The sequence below is a fragment of the Clarias gariepinus genome, chromosome 2 (genome assembly GCF_024256425.1).
Source record: "Clarias gariepinus isolate MV-2021 ecotype Netherlands chromosome 2, CGAR_prim_01v2, whole genome shotgun sequence".
Taxonomy (NCBI): Eukaryota; Metazoa; Chordata; class Actinopteri; order Siluriformes; family Clariidae; genus Clarias; species Clarias gariepinus.
Window position 1 is genome coordinate 26,788,460 of NC_071101.1, and position 19,964 is coordinate 26,808,423.

A 19,964-nucleotide genomic window follows, 5' to 3' on the forward strand; every position below is an offset into this window, starting at 1 on the left:
GAGCACATCAGATGCCTTTTAAGTCATTTGTGCTAGAGTGTGTGGTCTTTACACTAGCTGGCTTCTTGGCACCAATGCAGCCAACCTGTTCCTCCCATATTTGGTTTGATTTTATTTATACTTTTCTAACCTTGAACATTTATAAACACACTTACAGTATATGGTTTATATACAAATTAGTTCATTGTTTTGGTTGATTCTAATGGTTAAATGTATTGGTAAATTATACAGTACTTACTTAGGAATTTTATATCTTTAGAGCCCCATAAATACTTATCCGTGTCACAGCAAGTACAGAGAGTCCCTTTTGATGCACTCTGTCCATGTTTTACCCCCCAAACTGGTGAACATACAAACCCCATGTGAAAGCTCTATTAAATTCCTTTAATGTTTCTCAGGAAAAACTTTAACATACAGTAAATATGCAAAAACATTTGTGATACTGCTAGTTTACTATTAGTAAATTAATAGCAGGTATGTTGATAAGTTCTATTATGATAAAATCAATCACTTACTTAGTACTCACTCATCTTTCATACCGCTTTATCCTGTATTCAGGGTGGCGGGGACCTAAGGCCTATCCCAAGGATAGGCACGAGTCAGGGTACACCCTGGACAGGGTGCCAATCCATCGCAGGGCACACACACATACACACACTCACACTCTTATTTACACACTACGGGCAATTTGGGAATGCCAATTAGCCTAACCTGCATATCTTTGGACTGTGGAAGGAAATACCTAGAGGAAACCCACTAAGAACAGGGAGAACATGCAAAATCCATGCACACAGAGACGGGAATCAAGCCTGGCCGGAAATCGAACCAAGACCTTGTAAGTGCAAGGCAACAGTGCTAACCACTACACCACTGTGCCGCCACTTACCTAGTATATACCTCATCAATTCTAAAGGGGACATTTAACAATCCAATTGGCTGTGATGGTTATTCCCAGTCTAAAAGGCCACTTTCTACTTCCTGTGGATTTCAGGCCTATCTCTATATAATAGGCCCAATATAATTCTATTTTTATTATTCCTATTATTATTTTATACTAGATTTTCATAAAAAAAATTTATGAAAGCCTCAGGGATTTCCTCAGTTGTACCTCTGGAGAAAAATGTTTTAAAAAGCTATTTAAAAACAGCACAACACGTTCAAATATAAAAAAACACTTTATTGTAAGAATTCCTCCTGAGGTTCACCTCATAACTCTCAAAGGGTATACATTTTGTGCAGTGTTGGCTACTACTAATAATAATAACAACAACAAATAGTAGTAGCAGTAGTAGTGAACTAATTTAAGCAATTACTTAAATGTTTTTTAGGATAACAACACGCTTTCCCGCGTTTTTTCCCCTCTCCCTAGGTTGATGGGATCCTCCACTATGAGCTGTTTTTCGTTTCATTAATAGGCTGTATCTGTAAGCTTTCAAGCAAAGTATCCCTGGGCTCTTCGCTCTATAGTTCCTTAGTGTGACATATTTATATACAGTCACGGACAGGAATGTATTATTGTAGTAGTATGTCTTTACCTTAAGCAATTTTCCTTGCATTAGATTTTGGTTTATTTATTTTATTTTTGTGCGTTCTTTTGATATTTGTGTGAGATCAGAGTGGCGGAAGGATCTGCACATTGTGCCTCTGAAGCTCTAGAATGATGATGAGTGTTGGTCCGCACACATCTAGCGCGCACACACACACGCGCGGGTGCGCTTGCGGGTAGTTTTTCAGTAGAGCGCAGTGTTTAGACACAAGATTTACACGGAACAGCGTTACCATGGCTGAGGGAGGACATTGGTGAATAGGGCTGATTAACGACGTTTCAGACCAGAAAGGTGTTGAAACGCCCTGCAGCATCCGACACTTGTGATATTTAAAGGAGCATGGTTAAAGGATATATGTGACTTTTACTTATACTCGGATCATTTTATTTTATCGTTGGATTTGGGAGGTTCGCTGATTTCCAGAGATCTTCAAAGATGCTGCTGTCTAAATTTGGATCTTTTTCCCACATTTGCGGTACGACTAACATTGACCACTTGCCGGTGAAGATTCAGCTCCAGTCAGGTACTTTTTGAAAACAGTTTCCTAACTTTTTATTATTTTTTTTATGCGTCTAAAAAACGTGTAATTTCACTCTATTGTAGCCTAACACGTAGGCGGGTGCGAGAGTGTGTGACCTTAAATTTGGAGCCATTTTGTTACTCCGAGTGACTAACGTGCGTGTTTTATTTTTATTTTTATTTCGCACCATTTGTGTTTAATTCCTACAGCTAAAGTGGAAAAGGAACAGTTTGATAAGGTGTACCATCTGGGCTCTGTGCTGGGAAGCGGCGGGTTTGGGACTGTGTACGCTGCCAGTCGCATTTCAGACGGTTTGCCGGTGAGTGAGCGGCTTTGCTTTGTTTTGCTGGCAGCAGCACATGGCCTCGGTCTGCGCGGAAACAACGTGGCGAATGTGTATGGGGCTTTATCTTAGGGTTCTCTATATGTATGTTTCTTATTCAGGTTGCTGTTAAACACGTGGCCAGGGACCGAATAACCGAATGGGGCACAATCGTAAGTATTATTCGGGTACTGCAGATGTTTTAATATGATTATGCATATAGACAGACAAATATATAGCATTAGAGTATGTGATCCATTCTTTTATCCTTTTTCAGAACGGTTCGCTGGTTCCGCTAGAGATTCTCCTGATGAAGAAAGTGGGAAATGCATTTCAGGGTGTTATTAAATTGCTTGATTGGTACGAGAGGCCTGACGGGTTTTTGATCATTATGGAGCGGCCGGAGATGGTGAAGGATTTATTTGACTACATCACTGAAAAGGGCGCACTGGATGAGGACACGGCGCGGATTTTTTTCCGCCAGGTGCTGGAGGCTGTGAGACACTGTTACAGCTGCGGGGTGATCCACCGGGACATTAAAGACGAAAACCTGCTCGTGGATTTGCGCACAGGAGACATTAAACTCATCGACTTCGGCTCAGGGGCAATCCTCAAGGATACCGTGTACACTGACTTCGATGGTAAGTCCTTGACTTTGACCCCCACCCCCATAACCTTAAACCAACGTTTTAGATGTGAGCTCTCAGTTGTCGCTTTTATTATGGCTAAACCATTAACCATCATGTTTTTGTGGGCTGTTTATTATGCTCGTTGTTGACCAAACCAGATTTTCATTATCATTTATTAGAATAATCTACAACGCTTATTATAATATACGCACAATGCTGAAATAGCGCCTCTGACTCATTTTATGCCTAGACAGTCTGTATGCGACTGAATGTTGTGAAATCTGAGCAGAGACGTCACGTGACTGTTGTTTTTATTTGGTATCCATGCCCGAGTTCGTTGTCGGGGACCGGGTGTACAGCACATCCAGACAAGGGGCTTTTTCATGGGAAATGACTCAGGCTGGGCGTGTTTAAACACGATGGTGTCTACGATGGAGTGTCTGAAACCGTGATTTCTAAGATGATTGTTGTTATTGTTTCTACTGTATGCTGGAGACGGAGTTGTAGTGGGGGAAGGGTGGTGTGGCTGACTACCCCTCCCCTTCCTGTCACCTGACTCAGCGTTTCTAGCAACTATTGTAATCCAAACCCAGTATGATGATGATGATTATTAATAATAATAATAATAATAACAAGGATGACTCACTGGGATGCCAAAGTTGCATGAACCACAGGACAAATTTCTCTCATACTAAAATTAGTCTGATTTTTTTTTTTCAAGTAAGACTTAATTAGAAAAAGATCATATTTACAAAGAGAACAGCATGTAGTGTGTCGAATTGTTGGCCTAATGACACTAGCTGAAAAGTCAGTGAATTTGCATAGTATGTAGGTTTTTATTTGTTTTGGTTTGTTTTTTCAGGTACAAGAGTCTACAGCCCACCAGAATGGATTCGCTACCACAGGTACCATGGACGCTCTGCAACGGTGTGGTCACTTGGTGTGTTGCTATATGATCTGGTTTGCGGAGATATACCTTTTGAGCACGATGATGAGATTTTGAAAGGTCGTCTCTTTTTCAGAAGAAAGGTCTCCCCTGGTATGCACATCATTTTGCTTTCCATAATGTATAGCAAGAGTACAATTTGTTTAAAATAAACAAAGAACATGTAAAGTTTACTCTTTCCTTTTGGTCTTCTACAGAGTGTCAGCAACTTGTCAAGTGGTGTCTGTGCTTGAGACCATCGGACAGACCTACATTGGAACAAATCTTTGAGCATAAGTGGATGCATACCGAGAAAGACTCCAAACCCTTGACCAGGGACATCACCCTTCATGCAATCTGCACAGACTCCTCATCCAGCACATGTTCAAGCAAAGAAAGCCTCTAACAGCAACACATTTTCTGACCCAAATTTGTTTAAACTTGTCTTTAAATTAATTTAAATTATTTTCAGTCTTTTTTTTTTTGTTTGTTTCTTTTTAAATGAATATTTTTTTAACACTCATGGGAAGTGCAAATGCAATAATGCTAGCAACCCTATGGCCATATTCTTTGCTCTTATAGAGCCTATTCCTTTTCCTTTTTTTTTTTTTTTATCAGTTACTTACTAGTGCCTTTTTCTTCCCAAAAAAGCTGCTTGGTGGGACATTAAAACTTTTTTTGCTCCCTTGCCCTCTTGTGGTGGACTATATTCTCTCTCTCCTTACCCTTTCCAACATGCATTGTATACCGATAACCCCCTCTACTCCTCCACCTCAGCTGTTGCCACATATTGGCTTTTGGATGGTAGATACTTTAGTGAATTGCACAATCAATGCAATATTATTAATTGATTTTAAGTTTCTGAATACAATTATTTGTATTTATTTATATTCACTCCCATGTGTTATTTATTCATACAAAGCAAACATTCCACATTCTGTGGCTATTTATTTATTTATTGATTTTTATACCATCAGCAAAAATAATGCTAGATTTGATACCCTTGCCTTATCCTGTAGTTAACTCTAAATACCTGCAAATAAACTATGCCTGTCTCATACTGATACACATTTATGTGTGAGGTGTTAAAGTTCTAATTCTAATGTACCTTGAATCTAGAATCTGTCACTGGTTTTCCATGAAAGTAGATAAAAGTAACATCCTAGGTCATCCTTCCACTGTGACTGTGGATTTCTCCCTTCCTGCATTGTGAACTGCAATGAGTATTTTTTTATGACAATAAATTCCATAAGCTGAAACTTGGTTCATATTATTTTGCCAAACATATGGATGTCATCTATGTAACATGAACAGATACATGTCATTCCACATCAATAATTCCTATTTGTGCTGCAAGGGATATATTTGCTGCAGTGTATTATATTATAGTCATGTTCCATAAAGCATTGCCAGGTGGTATTCACTCCACAAATCACATACTTGATGGATTGATGCTAAACTTGTGCACAGCATATCTGATTCAGATGATTAGGATTGGGACATATTTTCTCAAAAGCACGGTAAAGTTAAATATGTAAAGCTTTTTGGAAACTTGGAAAAGTTTGTCACCTTGCCCTTAGGCAACTGGCTCACTGGACCAGGCATTGTCCACACACTAAACAGAAATAATTCGGCTTATGCATACCGGTCACCCTTAGCTAACAGACATGGCTTAGGGCACTTGAGGAGCAGCAGGGAGCGGGTAGAGGGGGTCAGTAGGGTTATGGCCTCTTCCGTGTTTTACAGCTGGACGTAACGACGTATTGCGTCACAAATGGGCAGGGATTCGCACCGCCGCATTGTTAGGGGCAAGAGAGGCGAGCTAGCCTGTTAGCACCTAGCTGCATTCTAGCTCATATATGTCCTACTATTGACCACACCGACCGCACTTAAATACACGAATGGTTATTTTAAAGAGCGGCTTGATGCGACTGAAAGCGCGGGGCGCTGAATTCAAACGCCTCTCTCGGACATTGTATTGTATCATTGAAATACAATTAAACGTTCGAGCGGAACCAGTTGGATGCTAAACTAGTTAGCCTGGACTGCGTGTGGAGTTAGCCGCTGCTATCCTGCAGGCCCTGCACACCGCTAGCTACAAGCTAGCTCGCCTTCGTGTTGCTTTGGAGGCTTACTGGGGGACACTTTGAAGCAGAAGGTAAGAAAATTTTAGTTTGTTTATTTCCAGTCGTGCTTATAAGTTAGCATCAATGACGCGTGCTATGACGTGTAAAGTCTACGCGGATACTCGTGATGTTCCCGTTTGTACAGTGTTTGTTTTGTTTGACGCCATCTTTGCATAAATTCGAGGTCTACCAGCGCGGAATAGTTCACTGATTTTGTGAGTTTGTGTTTTGGTTTAGCCGGCTAGCAGGCTAGGTTAGTTAGCTACGGTTAGATCTTTGTTTGTGTTATACTAAGTGATGCTTCCAACTCGTGCTTGTCAACGCTATCGTTGACCACATTTCGCCGTTTTAGCTTAATTCAGCAATTAAGCTAAAAGCTAGCTGCCATGATCTAAATCCAGCGCGTTAGCAGACAACCCAGTGAGCTAACGCGCTCGTCTACCGCTTGTTTTCGTTTCACCTGGTTGCCCCGGAAGCACCTCGAATACCATCACAGACTTTAGCGCTAAATTGTCCACGTGGTTTATAGGTTATAAAACTTAGTTGCTATACAGCGAGCACAACATCGCGCTGTATTGTTAAACGGTTTTAGCAGTTGTGTTTGTTGCCTAGCTGCCACTAACAGACACACTAATATCGTGAGTAGCTATGGGCACAACATCACAACTCTGGTCTAATTGAGATGTTTTAAGAAACGTGGAAGACAAACTAGATTTATAACCTTCTTTACAGTGATAGCTTAGACCATAATTACGGTGGTTCTGTGCATGAAGTGCTTATACATATTTTAAAGTCATGTTATTCATTGTGTTCTAAACTCTTGTCACTTTTCTAGGTGTTCAAAATGAAGAAGAAAGGGAGACATCAGCGTGTGGCCACCCCACAAAGACCCCCATCGCCCATCAAACCCTCAAGAAACCGTCAGACTCTAACCTATGCCGAAGCCCAGCGGATGGTCGAGTTGGAAATAGATGGACGTGTTCATCGACTCAGCATCTATGACAAGCTCGACGTAATCAGCAGTGACGATCCTTTAGCTCAGGAGATCAGTGAATGCAATAGTAACAAGGAAAATGCAGAGGAACCCCAGCAGGTCTTGGTGCGCTCTGTGCGGCTTAAAATCAATCAACAAAAGAAGAGTGCTGCTCTGAACACGGGGCAGGGTTCCCTAACTCAGGGCAGGCTACCAGAGCCAAGAATTCGAATGATCGAATATAATCTTCCAGCTGTGCCGCGAAGACCAACTACTTATTACTGCCATGTGGAGAAGACCCCAGATGAGCTTGATGAGGAGGTGGAATATGATATGGATGAAGAAGATTATGCATGGTTGGAGCTGATCAACGAGAAAAGGAAGAGTGAAGGTTTTAGTCAGGTTTCCCAGAATGTTTTTGAGTTCCTAATGGACCGCTTCGAAAAAGAGTCCTTTGTTGAGAACCAGGGTCAGGGAGATCCGCAGTCTCTCATTGATGAGGACGCTGTTTGTTGTATCTGTATGGATGGCGAGTGCCAGAACAGTAATGCTATTCTGTTTTGTGACATGTGCAACCTAGCAGTGCATCAGGAGTGTTACGGGGTGCCCCACATTCCAGAGGGCCAGTGGTTGTGCCGACACTGTTCACAGTCTCCCTCCCAACCTGCAGAATGTATTTTTTGTCCGAATAAAGGTGGCGCACTTAAGAGGACAGATGATGACAGATGGGGCCATGTGGTCTGTGCTATTTGGGTTCCTGAGGTCGGTTTTACTAACACCGTTTTCATTGAGCCTATTGATGGTGTAGCTAATATTCCACCAGCACGTTGGAAACTGACCTGCTACCTCTGTAAAGAGCGAGGGGTTGGAGCCTGCATTCAGTGCAGCAAGGCTAATTGTTACACCGCATTTCATGTGAGCTGTGCTCAGAAAGCGGGCCTGTACATGAAGATGGAGCCGATCAAAGAGGTGACTGATGCAGGGTCCACTACGTTTTCAGTGAAGAAGACTGCATACTGTTGTTCTCATACTCCTAGTGGATGTACCAGGAGGCCGCTTAGCATTTATGATGAAGCTCAACCTAAAGGCAGCGTTTGTCAAAAGAGCAAACAAAAAACTCGGAGGGCAAAAGTGAAGGGATGCCAAAAGAAAAAAAATAAAGTAGATGTCCAGTCAGTTCCAGTGGTTCCAACTGTTTCAGTACCTAGTATGACACCTAAAAGGTATTTCTCTCTCTCTCTCTTTTTTTTTTTTTTTTTTTTTTTTTTGTTGTTGTTGTTGTTGATTAAATATCTCTTCCAGGGATGTTAATATGTTAATAGACACATTAATAGGTGCTTTTCATTATAAAAGATAGATACATTTTTTTGTTGGTTTGGCTGGATCCTTTGCTTCTGATAAACTATTAAGTATTCCTGGAATTTCCTTATTAGTTTTGCTTATGATTTTTTAAACTTGGTCTTTCAGCTTCAACACTATTCTCAACCAAGTCTCTGTTCAGAAGAAAAAACAGTTTGTGGAGCGTGTTCTTAGTTACTGGATGCTGAAGAGGCAATCAAGAAATGGCGTGCCTCTTATCCGACGCCTGCAAACTACCATCCAGACTCAAAAAGCACCCCAATTGGTACGTGCTGTAAGAAAATGAATGTTTTTAAGCTGTAAATTTGTTTATATCTATTTTAGAAGCTTGTTTTCAAAGTCTTTAAGGTTTTCCCACAGTTACTCACATTCAAATTATTTTAACATGTTACCTGCTTGGTAAATGACTACTATTTTGAGTGGGTAAAGAGAAGATTATTTCTAAAAAATATTAGCTGCGTCTATCTATCTAAATTATTTGTATTTTGTTGAATACAGGAACAGAGTAAGGAAGACTGCCAGACATTAAAGGAACAACTAAAGGATTTGCATCGTTTACGCCATGACCTGGAACGGACACGGTTGCTACTTGAGCTTATTCGAAAGAGAGAGAAGCTCAAGAGAGAGCAGGTCAGAGCTGAACTCCAACTTTAGCACCACATATTGGACTTAGAATATACTTTCATAACTGTCCAGGGTTTATTCTGTAGCATAAGTTTCAGCATTATGCAATGGTTTCAGTTGTATTCATCTTAATTATTTTGCTTATTTGTCTCTTTGTTCTCAGGTGAAGCTTCAGCAGTCAGTGCTGGAGATGCAGCTTACTCCATTTACCATCATGCTGCGAGCTGTGTTGAACCAGCTGCAGGAGAAAGACCAGACCAGGGTATTTGCCCAGCCTGTCAGCATCAAGGAGGTAAGGTTTACTTGTCTTCTACTTCATCTGCTTTATTTATACTTATAAGAAAAATGTAGATTATATTATTTTATGAAAAAGCTCCCAGATTTTTCCTTACTGTCATTTTATGTTTTATTTATATATTTTTTTGTTTTGTTTTTTCTCTTTTGTGTGAATAAGGTTCCAGACTATCTTGATCACATCAAGCATCCAATGGACTTCTCTACCATGAGGAAACGCATTGATGCACATGAATACAAGAGCATGGATGAGTTTGAGGATGATTTCAATCTCATCATCAATAACTGCATGACATATAATGCCAAGGAGACCTTCTTCTACCGTTATGCTGTGCGGTTGCGAGACCACGGCGGAGCTATTCTCAGGAAGACTCGGCGAGATGCAGAGAGAATAGGTTTTGACTTTGCCAGTGGAATGCATCTACCTGAGCCACCTAAAATAGAGCCTCAACCATTGCTGACATGGGAAGAGGGTATGAACTATGTGCATTTTCAATATAAGGAACCTGTTTTATAACATAATGTTAAATTAAAGAATGATTGCATGACATCGAGATTGACACCTGCTGAGTGTTCAGCATTTAAAGTGCTGTTAGTACACTTCTAGTCAGTGCTCTGTTGACATGTTTCAATGTGACTCGAAATAGCACAGAATGAGTGAGGTTTGTCATTGTTCTTTACAGTGGACCGGTTGCTAAATCCTGCAAATCGACTGCACATGTCTTTGGAAGCGCAGCTTAATGCACTGCTAGAGATGCTTGATTTAACAAGTGCGATGAAATCTAGCCCATCACGGAGCAAGCGTCTCAAGCTGCTCAAAAAAACCATCAATGATGTGCGGCTTGAAATGTGCCAGAAGACTACAGGTCCTTCCTCAGAACAGAGCCACATCCATGAAAACGAACCACTCCCTGTTCCAGAGTGTTTGGAAGAAGGTGTGCCATTGTTGCATTATTATAAATTTTGCATAAAATATTTGCATTATAAGTAATCTGTTTAAGGCTTGCAATGTATTTTCAGCCAGCACTGACAATTGTTTCTAAAGTGTATTTATTTTTATGGGTTTTCTTTTTTTGTGTAGTTAACGAGACATTACCTCCCAAATTAGAGCCATCAGCTTCTGCTCCACTTGTCACAAATTCAGAAAATGTCTCCGAGCCTCCTGCACTGAAACCCGTGGACCTCAGCCCTGAGAAATGCCAGACAATGATCACACTTGATGATAAGACGCTCTCTACCTCACTGTTAAATGGACTTTCCTCTGATCTACAACCCTCTGAAAACAATGTTGTGGTAGCTACATCTACTCTTACAGAAGCAGCAGGCACAATTAACAGAAGAACTGCAGTGCTCTTCAGGAAGTCTAAGAGTATGAGCCCACAGAAACCAGTAAGTAAGGCAGAAGCATCAGTGGACTGCCCTCAGCTTGGTACAAAAACATTCCTATCAGTTGTTATTCCACGCCTTGAGACACTGCTTCAGCACAGGAAGAGAGCTCACAGCGGGGACAGCCAAGGTGGAGAAAAAGAGGAGTGCCCAGCCAAGCGTTTTGATTCAGGTAAATTAAATACGTATGCCTTAATAAATACTTGAGGATTTAGTGCAGATTCTTCTCAAAGTGATAGCTTCTAAGGGCATTTCTTTAGCATGATTATGTAAGGAATAGGGCATGTGCGTGTGGGGGAAAAAAATAACAGGCTTGTGTAATGTGGCCTGATTTTATGTTTATTTTCCTTTTAAAGTAACTTAAAATGTTTTGGGACATAAGTGTGACATGTTATTTGTCATTAGTTATAGCATCCCCCTCCCCCTTCTTTGTAATAAGCAAAAATATACATATTTATATCTTATTGTTTTACAGCAAAACCAGGGTAGAAACTGTTGGGGTGGAACTTGCTGTCTTTTACAAAGAATAAAAACACAAGTCACTCAGTTAATGTAAAATATGCATCTATGTGCAAAATGCTTTATCATATAAACAACATGCCCACTTTAGTTCTTGTTAAAGTTTCGTAGGAAACTTCTATTCAGTTTTATTTATATAGTGCTTTTAACAATGGTCATTGATGCAAATCAACTTTACAGAACCAAAAGAATTAAAAACGATAATGTAGAAAAAGAAATCATGGATATTAAGCTGTGTTTTATGTGTTGCCTTCACTCCTGTCAGAGCCGTTGGTTGCCATGAATCAACACTCAGACCGATCAAAATTGAGGATTCAGCAACACGAAGAGAGATCAATGTTATCTCTGAAATCATTAAATGAAGAAACTGTAAAAAATGTTTGTTTATTAATTGAGTAAATATTAGGGTAGGTTGACTGAAGATGTTATGTTGTGTTTTTAGGGTTCTCTAATGGTTGTCTAATACTAGAGCAGCAAAAGCAGGTGAGCAGCAGAGTCCTAGAACCTCGCCGTCGCTGTGCCTCCGAATCTAGCATCTCCTCAAGTGGCAGCACAAGTCTGCTAGACAGTACGAGGTAGTAACAAAAACAACATTGCTACTCAAACATTCTCTTGTAAATAACTGACACTCCTAATATTGATTAAACTGATTATGTAAAATCAGTTTGTCATTTTTGTGTATATATATCAAGCACAGAAAGGTGTCTCCACATAGATTTATTGTTGTTGTTGATTTTGGCTTTGAAATAAACAAGCTTTCTCTTTAACTTGCTTAGTGCTGTCATTCACCCGAAAGGTGGCAAGGGGAAGCAAGCGATGGCACGGCGAAACACAACAGATGACCGAAACGAACCAATCGCATGCATGGAAACAGGGACCCTTTCCAAAGCAAGCAAGCTGGCATCTGGTGAGTTGCCTGTATTTGGTAACTATGACAAGTATGATGTTTGAAATATGTTCATGTACTAACAAATAATACATGTATTCTCACTTACTTCCAGAAGCTTTTTTGTCCCATCTTTCTTTTCTACATTTCTTTTAGTTTGCACTATTTTTTGCTTCTGCTACTCTGTCTGCATGAATAATTTCAACTTGTCTTATATTTACACCCATCACAGCTAGTTATCAGTCTTATGTTTCCCTGCTAACAGATTAAAATACAATTCCACTCAAAACATATTTTGAATTTGTATTGAAATGCAAAGGCAAATTTTCATGTGCCAGTTTTCCTCATCCGGAAGCAGTAGCAAAATAATTGTACACCATAAATGTTTAACCTAGTAATTAAATCTTACTTGAACAATAGAAGGAAAATGTTCCTGCACCCCCCCCCTTTTTTTTTAAGAACAATTTTTAAAATAAATCCCTAATTGTTTTCTCAAAATATTTGGGCCCCTTTAAAAATTAAGAAATATTTAGAACTACTTTTCAACACAAGAGTCGCATGATTGTTTATAATAATCAGCTTTTAATTTATGACACTTATCACAAATGCATCTCCTTAAGTTGTTTCTTCTGTTTTTTTTTTTAAGTTTTAATAATAAGAGACTTTTAAATAACAAGTTGATTGAAAACATTATGAGACAAGAGTTACAAACAGAAAAAAGGAATATAACAGGAAGTCACCCAGTGCTGTTATGGCCTCTAGGGCAGAGTTAAAAAAAATATTTTGTTGGGTGCCTAATTTTAAAACTAGGGCTGTCCATTGATTGCTGTCCATGTTCTATGATTCATAAATCTTAATGAATGGCATGCATCAAATGTTGCTGTAAAAGTATTTATTAGTGATGGGCCGATCCATGATTTTCCAGTTCTGATTCGATTCCGATACACGACTGTCGATACCGATACAGATTCCGATATAATACATCTTTTTACTTTAATATTAGCATTATTTTTGTTGAAATTGTGCTGTTTGTAAGGTTACATCACAGAATAAATAAACTATTAAGCACTTGTTAGAAGAGCAAAAAATATACACAACTTCTTTGAATTTAATTTTTTATTTTAATATGTCACACTTCACAAAAAGGTAGCAGCAACAGCTGTAAAATTTTGTAAATATCAAAAACACAACAATCTTGGTTGAAATAAGTTCAAGTATTATGTCCATTTTAGCAGCAACAACTGTGTAAAAAATAAAAGTGCAAAATTAATAAATTTTAAATAAATATCTTAACTATCAAAAAAGTAAGTTAAAAACAATGAGCCCAGATGCATTTCTTTCATAGCCTTCTTCATATTACTCGCATTGTCTCGCACAATCAAATGCACCCTCTGCACTTTTTTACCTGAAGCACCGCACTCTAGCGCATATGACTCTGAGTTTACCCAGTACAGTGAGACTTATGAGGGACATTGGGCTCACATCTGAGGTCCAAATATCAGTTGTGAAGCTCATTGATTTAACATTTTCCAATTGCGCCGCTAACTGTGATGACACTCGGTTGTATAGATCGGGTATAGCAGTTTCTGAAATGTATTTTCTAGACGGCAGATTGTACCTGGGCTCTAAGTGCTCCAACAGGCTACTAAATCCGACATTTTGGTCATCAAGTATAATGAAGTTGAGCAACTTCTCTGTTATTGCTTTTGGGTTGTCTGCTGTAAATTTGTTGCGTTTTTGGAAAACGTCAACGGGCGTCTGCCTGGTGTCTTTTTCCCTGTTTGCTAGCATAAACTCCTGGTACTCTTTCCTGTGAAATCTCTGCAGGTGCTTGATTAAATTAGTTGTATTGTGCGACGCAACCGTACTTTTACCCCTCGGCACGCTGGCTTTACACACATTGCAAGTAGCCGTCTTGCTTTTCGGCGTTTCCAAACTAAAGTATCTCCAAACGAGCGACATTTTGTTCACAACAACGGCTAATGTTATTCGCTTGCTCAGATCGAAGTTGCCGCAGGTTCATGGTATGGAATAAGGAGCGGTGCATTGCGTCGAGTTTAAGGTCCAGTGCAGGCTGCGAACTGGGCCTGTCCGACTGATATCCAATGACGGACTTACAGCTATATCGGACCCGATACCGATATCATTTCGGATCGGGTCCATCTCTAGTATTTAATATTAAATTTTTAATAGGGCTGCCAATAATAACACATTAACGCATGTGATTAACACATTGCAATATATTTATATATTTATTTGCAGCGCGGTCATCCGGCTGTGTACGATAATGGCACATTTAGTATGGATAATAAGATGATTGAGGAAACATCACCAGGTGTGTGATGAAATAAAAGGTCTGGTTATAAAAAGCTTTTAGATGGATGTTTGGATAAAACCAAAAGTTGTGTGTTCGAGCTACCTTTAAGGGGACTATTCTACTTTTAAAATGCATTAGATATAAGACGTGAGAGTGGTAACTTAGATGGGTAAGGCTCTAGCCTGTTGGTTTTTGGATCTGAGGATCCGGGTTTAAGCTCCTCCATCGATGGGTTGCCACACCCCATACTAAATTTAACATTTGTTTGTTTGAGATATTATAAAACTGCATAACCTGTTTCCCTTTAACCAGTTTGTCGTGCACTTCTTTATTCCAACTGCAGACCAGTTTCGGTGTTAGAGAGTAATCACAGGTAGACTTAGGTAGCTTTGACACTAGGCATGATTTATTTGTACTGTGTCTGGGAACGATTATTTCCCCTGCTGGCCAGTATTCGCACTAATAACAGCGATTCTCTTCTGTGTTTAGCTACCGACGTTTTTTATACCTGATTCCATCTGTGCCCAAGTATGCCATTCGGTGCTACAGGCCAATTTTTTTTAAGCATACTTGGGTGTGGTCCAGTGCACTTGTCTTCACAGTGATCAAAATGAACTGGACTTTGTGGTCAAATGTTTTCGGAAACAGGTCCGTAACTCTAGTGTGATGCTGGATTCTGGTTGCTAACATTGAGATGATAGTTAGGCTTAAAGTACTGGATAGATAGGCTTAAAGTACTTTGTTGGTACAAACATTCCTTGCTGCCGAAGTTGTGGAGAGAGATTCCCTTATGAACTGTTTCATTTGGGTGTTTTTTTTTTTTTTTTAAATGTAAGTGATTTTGTTTCACGGCATCAAGCAGCATCTTCTCCACCTTTGCCATGTTACAAAGCCCCAGGTGACCAGAATGATTTCAGTGATGCACCATGTCAACATTGATTACTCAGCATTTTTAAGGCAGTATTTCATTGTGTGATTTTTGAAATTAGTTTAAAATAATGCATTTTTTGACAGCCCTATTTAAAACATTTTTTGTAAAGAAGTTTGCTGGTCTATACCTTGGTATGGGTTAATACAAACATTTCTATTTTAAATGCTAAATCTTATTTTCATTAAGGATGCCAGTGTTTCTTGCAAAGACTGTATCACTTTATTCTTACTTTACAAAAATTCTAACTGTAGCAGTAGCAGATTTTTTTTGGGTGGAATTGTATCACCATTTTATTTTAAATAGGTTGAGCAGGGCACTGCACAGCCTTTGTTCATGACCCATGCTAGTTAATGCTGCTTGCAATTACACAGCCATGGCACTTGCTCTTGAGGTGTTCTGCCTCATGTCTTTGGTGAACCCCTCATAACTTACCGTTATTCCTACTTCCATAGAGCTTGACAACAGCAATATATGGACCCCCCCTAATACTACCACACTAACTCTGGAACCCTTTAAACTAGTCTGGGCAAAACTTAGTGGATATCCCTCCTACCCTGCCTTGGTGAGTGTGCATGTGTGCATGCCAGACAGAGACTTCTTTCTCTCCATCATCCCATGCATCTGCCTTCAGCTCATCCTGTGGAGTAGTAATGATGGCGAAAGTATCAAACTGCTTCACAAATCAGTGGTTAGAGACAGTGTAAGAATGTGGATGTGTTTGTAGGTGTGTCTGTGCTTAGTGGTAAGCCTTTCCATCCACAAGCTACACCAAGTGGTGTACTTGTTTCAGAACATGGACTTTAAGTAAGTGCTCTTTACTTGTTTGTGTAGATCATAGACCCACAGATGCCCCGAACGGGCTTCCATCGCAAAGGCGTGTTCATACCCACTCCTCCACGGGACGTGCTCAGAGTCGGCGAGCTGATGCAGTACAGGTCAGAGGAGAAACTCTTCCTCGTCCTCTTCTTCGACAACAAGCGCAACTGGTAAGAGTTAGGTAATGGGATGTATTGTTGGGTGCTTTGGCAAGATATGGGAATGCACATGTAGTATGCATATATTCATAGATGTAATGTAAATGTGTGTGCGCACGCACAAATCGCTCGCACGTATTGCTTTTGTTTGCATAGATCTGTTAAAACTTTACTAAATTTATTATAGAAACTTACTTCTTTGAACAGGTGAGTTTTGCATGATGAAACTAATACTTTTAGGTTTAAATTGAAATATAGTGAGTGAAATCTTTACCTACGATTGGTTGCTGTGTTCCCAACAATTATTACATGTTGCCATAATGCATGTTGAATATTTAAGTGACAAAACAATGATGGATGTATATATGACAAGAATACAAAATCAGACGATTCTGCTAAAGCAGTAAGAATGAGACATGCAAAGTGGTTCAAGGAAGGTGAACCAGCGACAGGGTCTTGGACAGCCAAAGCTCATTGATTCATGTGGGAGGCAAAGGCTGACCCATGTAGTCCAATCCAATAGAATCCAGTAAAGCTATTATAGCTCATATTGATAAAACGTTTTAATAGAAAAGTTTAAGAACACACAGTGCAATACTGATTTTGCAGCTCCATGTTTAGAGAGACAGTAATTGTAATCGTTACAGCAGCCAGTTCATAGACTACAACAAATAAACAACATGCAAAAATGCAATTTTTAAAAATAAATGGCTGCATTGTTTACAATTTGAGGTGCATTCATGTGGGGTTAAAAAACAGTTGGAAATAATGTTATGGCTGATCAGTGTAAATTACCAATCAATTGGGGATATTTATTTTGGCAAAATGGAGATTGACATCTGTTTTCATTTACATGTAAAAGAAAAGATTGTTTCTCTTATCATTATTGTATCATTTCATGTTCCAGAAAGTTGACTTCAGGACATAAAAAAACATGAATATGTAGATTATATTAATATTTAACGTTCAGAATTATAGACATTAATTCCTGGTTGGAACACCTGTTTGCAAACTAAAGTAGATATTTTATACCTTGCTTGCAAATTGTTATTCAGCTTGTAGTAGTCAGGTTATTAATAAATAATCAGTAGGGTGAAATGTGCAGAACATTTTTGCATACCAAGTATTTTTGTGTGCATGTCAAAGTTTTATTCTTTTTATTTTTTTAAATACTGATTAATTTTTGTATGTTTGTTATAGGCAATGGCTTCCTAAGACCAAAATGGTACCATTTGGGGTTGACAAGACGTTAGATAAAATCAAAATGTTGGAGGCTCGCACCTCAAGCACACGGAAAGCTGTGCAATGCGCCTTCACCCGTGCCATGAAACACTTGAGCTTAGTCCAGGACTTTAGTGATGGTGACTAAACTTAATACTCAATGGCCACTTCAGGGTTCGTCATCCCCGGATTTGCCTACTATCACACCTACAAATTTGGCTGGCCGTGTTTACGAGGACCCTAAATAGGCTCCTTCTTTCTGGCCTTTCATCCAGAGTAGAATGGGCTTCTTTAATGAGATGTGAGAGGATCTTCACTAATGTGCTGTAGCACTGCAGTGAAAACTTACTGCCATCACTATCCTTCAGAAAAATCACGTAGCCAACCTTGCCTGTAAATATAAGATTGCTGTAAGTTATCCAACACTAATTTATTATGCTTCAGTTGGTACCGCACATTACCTCGAGGAAGATTTGTACTCCAAGGTGAACAGAGCACTGAGGTGCAGACCCCGTTGGTGCTACATTACAGGCAAAGCCTCAAATTTTTTCCTCCTGTCTAAAGACATGAACGAGGCTTCTGCACTTACTGTATCAAATTAAATTCCTTTTTAGCAGTTAAGTTATTTTAAGTTACCAATGCAAGCTTCTCCTACTTGGCATTAATGTTATCCACTTTTTTATATAATGAATGGAAAAAAAAAATTCTTACAACTACATGCTGTTTGTACATATTTATATAAAACTAAGAAATTCTATACTGTATATGTAATACACAGAGTCATTTTTGAATAAAGAAAACGTAGCGATGAAAAACCAGAAGTGCATCACTCATACAAAACCAAAAAATGCTGCCCAGGTTTATTTTTTTTTAATTAGTTTTTTTATTTACATGAGTGGTTGTAAAAATGTGTGTGTGTACTGTACAAAAGATAGTTGAGAGATTTTCCAACTGTTGCATATTTTTTTTACTGTATTGGTATGTATTGGGACTTGTGCTGAGAATGTGCCTGTACAAATGACTTGTATTAGAACAAAAAGGTATGCAAAACTTTATAGCCAAGAGTGTGTTGAGACGATTTGGTGAAAGCTGTGTTTATTTTTTTTTTGTTTGTTTTTTGTTTTTAAATGAGTGTCTCTTTTTTTATGGTTTTTTAATCATAACCATCTGTTGTGACTGTTGAACGTTGTCTTTTTGTTCATAAAGGTTTTGGGTAGCAAAAGAAGTTTTCTTATGGATTTGTTATTTTATATGACTGTCTCATACTTATTGTGAGTGGTGTTCTGTATTCTTTTCTCTGGGAGGATCACATCATAGTCAATGGTAGTGAATGCTGGCAAAATCCAGTTTTTTTTAAATACACTGAAAATTAAAAAAAAAAAAAAAAACACAGACGGTCCAGCATCTTTTCTGTATGAACTGTCCGATGTAGATTTTTCCTGCTTAAGGATGGCTAATAGATTGATTTAATGCCTGTTTTACTAGGAATATCTCACCTGTACCTTCTACTTCATTTAAGCAGACATTTATATCAATTGCAATAACTTTTATTATTGCAGAATCTCCTGATAATTTGGGATTTTGTAAAACACTAGACACAAAAGGTCTGTCTAACTCCTCAGAGAGACCTTTAGGTAATCCACCCCATACTGGATTAGCATATTCAAGAACTGGCCATATAAAAGTTAAGTATATTTGTACCAAAACATCACGAGGAAGACATGCTTTCTTAGCAGCACAAAGATAGTAGATTCTAGGGCGCAACTTTAAAATCAGGTACTTTATGTGGGCATCCCATGACAAGTCAGGGGATATTTGAACATCGAGCAATTTAATGGTGGAAACCACTAATTGCATGTTCTAAGATAACAGGAGAGGGAGGGAGGGAATGTTGTCCTCTCCTCTAGCCTTAATTACCATGTCCACAGTTTTAGCTCCATTCGCTGTCAATGTAAATTCCTGTCCCCATTCCACTACAGAATCTAAAGCCTAAGTCCGGGTAAAGATCCCATTAGAAACTCTGATTGTTAACTCATCAGCATATTTCACAGGTAGAACCGAAGAAATCAAAAGTGATCCCACGCGAGGAACAACAGCTAGAACTGAAAAGGAATTAGACACACATGAGCCCCACTTCACCTTCTGCTCTGTTATTCAGATAGCTCCTTACTATAAGCCAAAGTGGTCGTCTGACATGCAAGTCATCTAAGGAATGTAGTCATTGACTGATCAATTATGTTAAAAGCAAAAACAGCATGTATATCCATTTTGGGGAGCTGTTAAGTGCTTCATGCCAGTGCTGCAGGATTTAAATCAAAGCAGTGTCAGTTGATCTATCTCTCATAAAGCCATGTTGCGATAGTACAATCTTAGTACCTGTATCCTCAAGAATTGCATCTCTGAGAATTCCT

The 19,964-nt window shown here is 39.1% G+C and overlaps 2 protein-coding genes across 4 annotated transcripts; both read left to right on the forward strand.

Annotated features, from left to right (window-relative positions):
* Positions 1-1,699: 1,699 nt before the first annotated feature.
* On the forward strand, positions 1,700-5,202 carry pim3 (Pim-3 proto-oncogene, serine/threonine kinase). Its single transcript, XM_053510677.1, has 6 exons — positions 1,700-2,070; positions 2,277-2,386; positions 2,512-2,562; positions 2,667-3,030; positions 3,881-4,057; positions 4,162-5,202. Exons 1-6 carry the CDS (start codon positions 1,983-1,985, stop codon positions 4,347-4,349), a joined length of 978 nt encoding a protein of 325 aa, XP_053366652.1. The 5' UTR covers positions 1,700-1,982; the 3' UTR covers positions 4,350-5,202.
* A 539-nt stretch (positions 5,203-5,741) lies between these two features.
* Positions 5,742-18,670, forward strand: brd1b (bromodomain containing 1b). Of its 3 annotated transcripts, XM_053480304.1 has the most exons (13): positions 5,742-6,101; positions 6,905-8,265; positions 8,510-8,666; positions 8,900-9,031; positions 9,189-9,317; positions 9,480-9,792; positions 10,003-10,254; positions 10,401-10,877; positions 11,667-11,799; positions 12,001-12,131; positions 15,811-15,920; positions 16,190-16,344; positions 17,533-18,670. In XM_053480304.1, the coding sequence occupies exons 2-13, from the start codon at positions 6,914-6,916 to the stop codon at positions 17,699-17,701; spliced, it is 3,510 nt and encodes a 1,169-aa protein (XP_053336279.1). In that variant the 5' UTR covers positions 5,742-6,101; positions 6,905-6,913; the 3' UTR covers positions 17,702-18,670. The 3 variants fall into 3 exon arrangements, with proteins under 3 accessions (XP_053336279.1, XP_053336263.1, XP_053336271.1); XM_053480288.1 differs by lacking the exon at positions 15,811-15,920; XM_053480296.1 differs by lacking the exons at positions 5,742-6,101; positions 15,811-15,920 and adding an exon at positions 6,232-6,284.
* Positions 18,671-19,964: the final 1,294 nt, after the last annotated feature.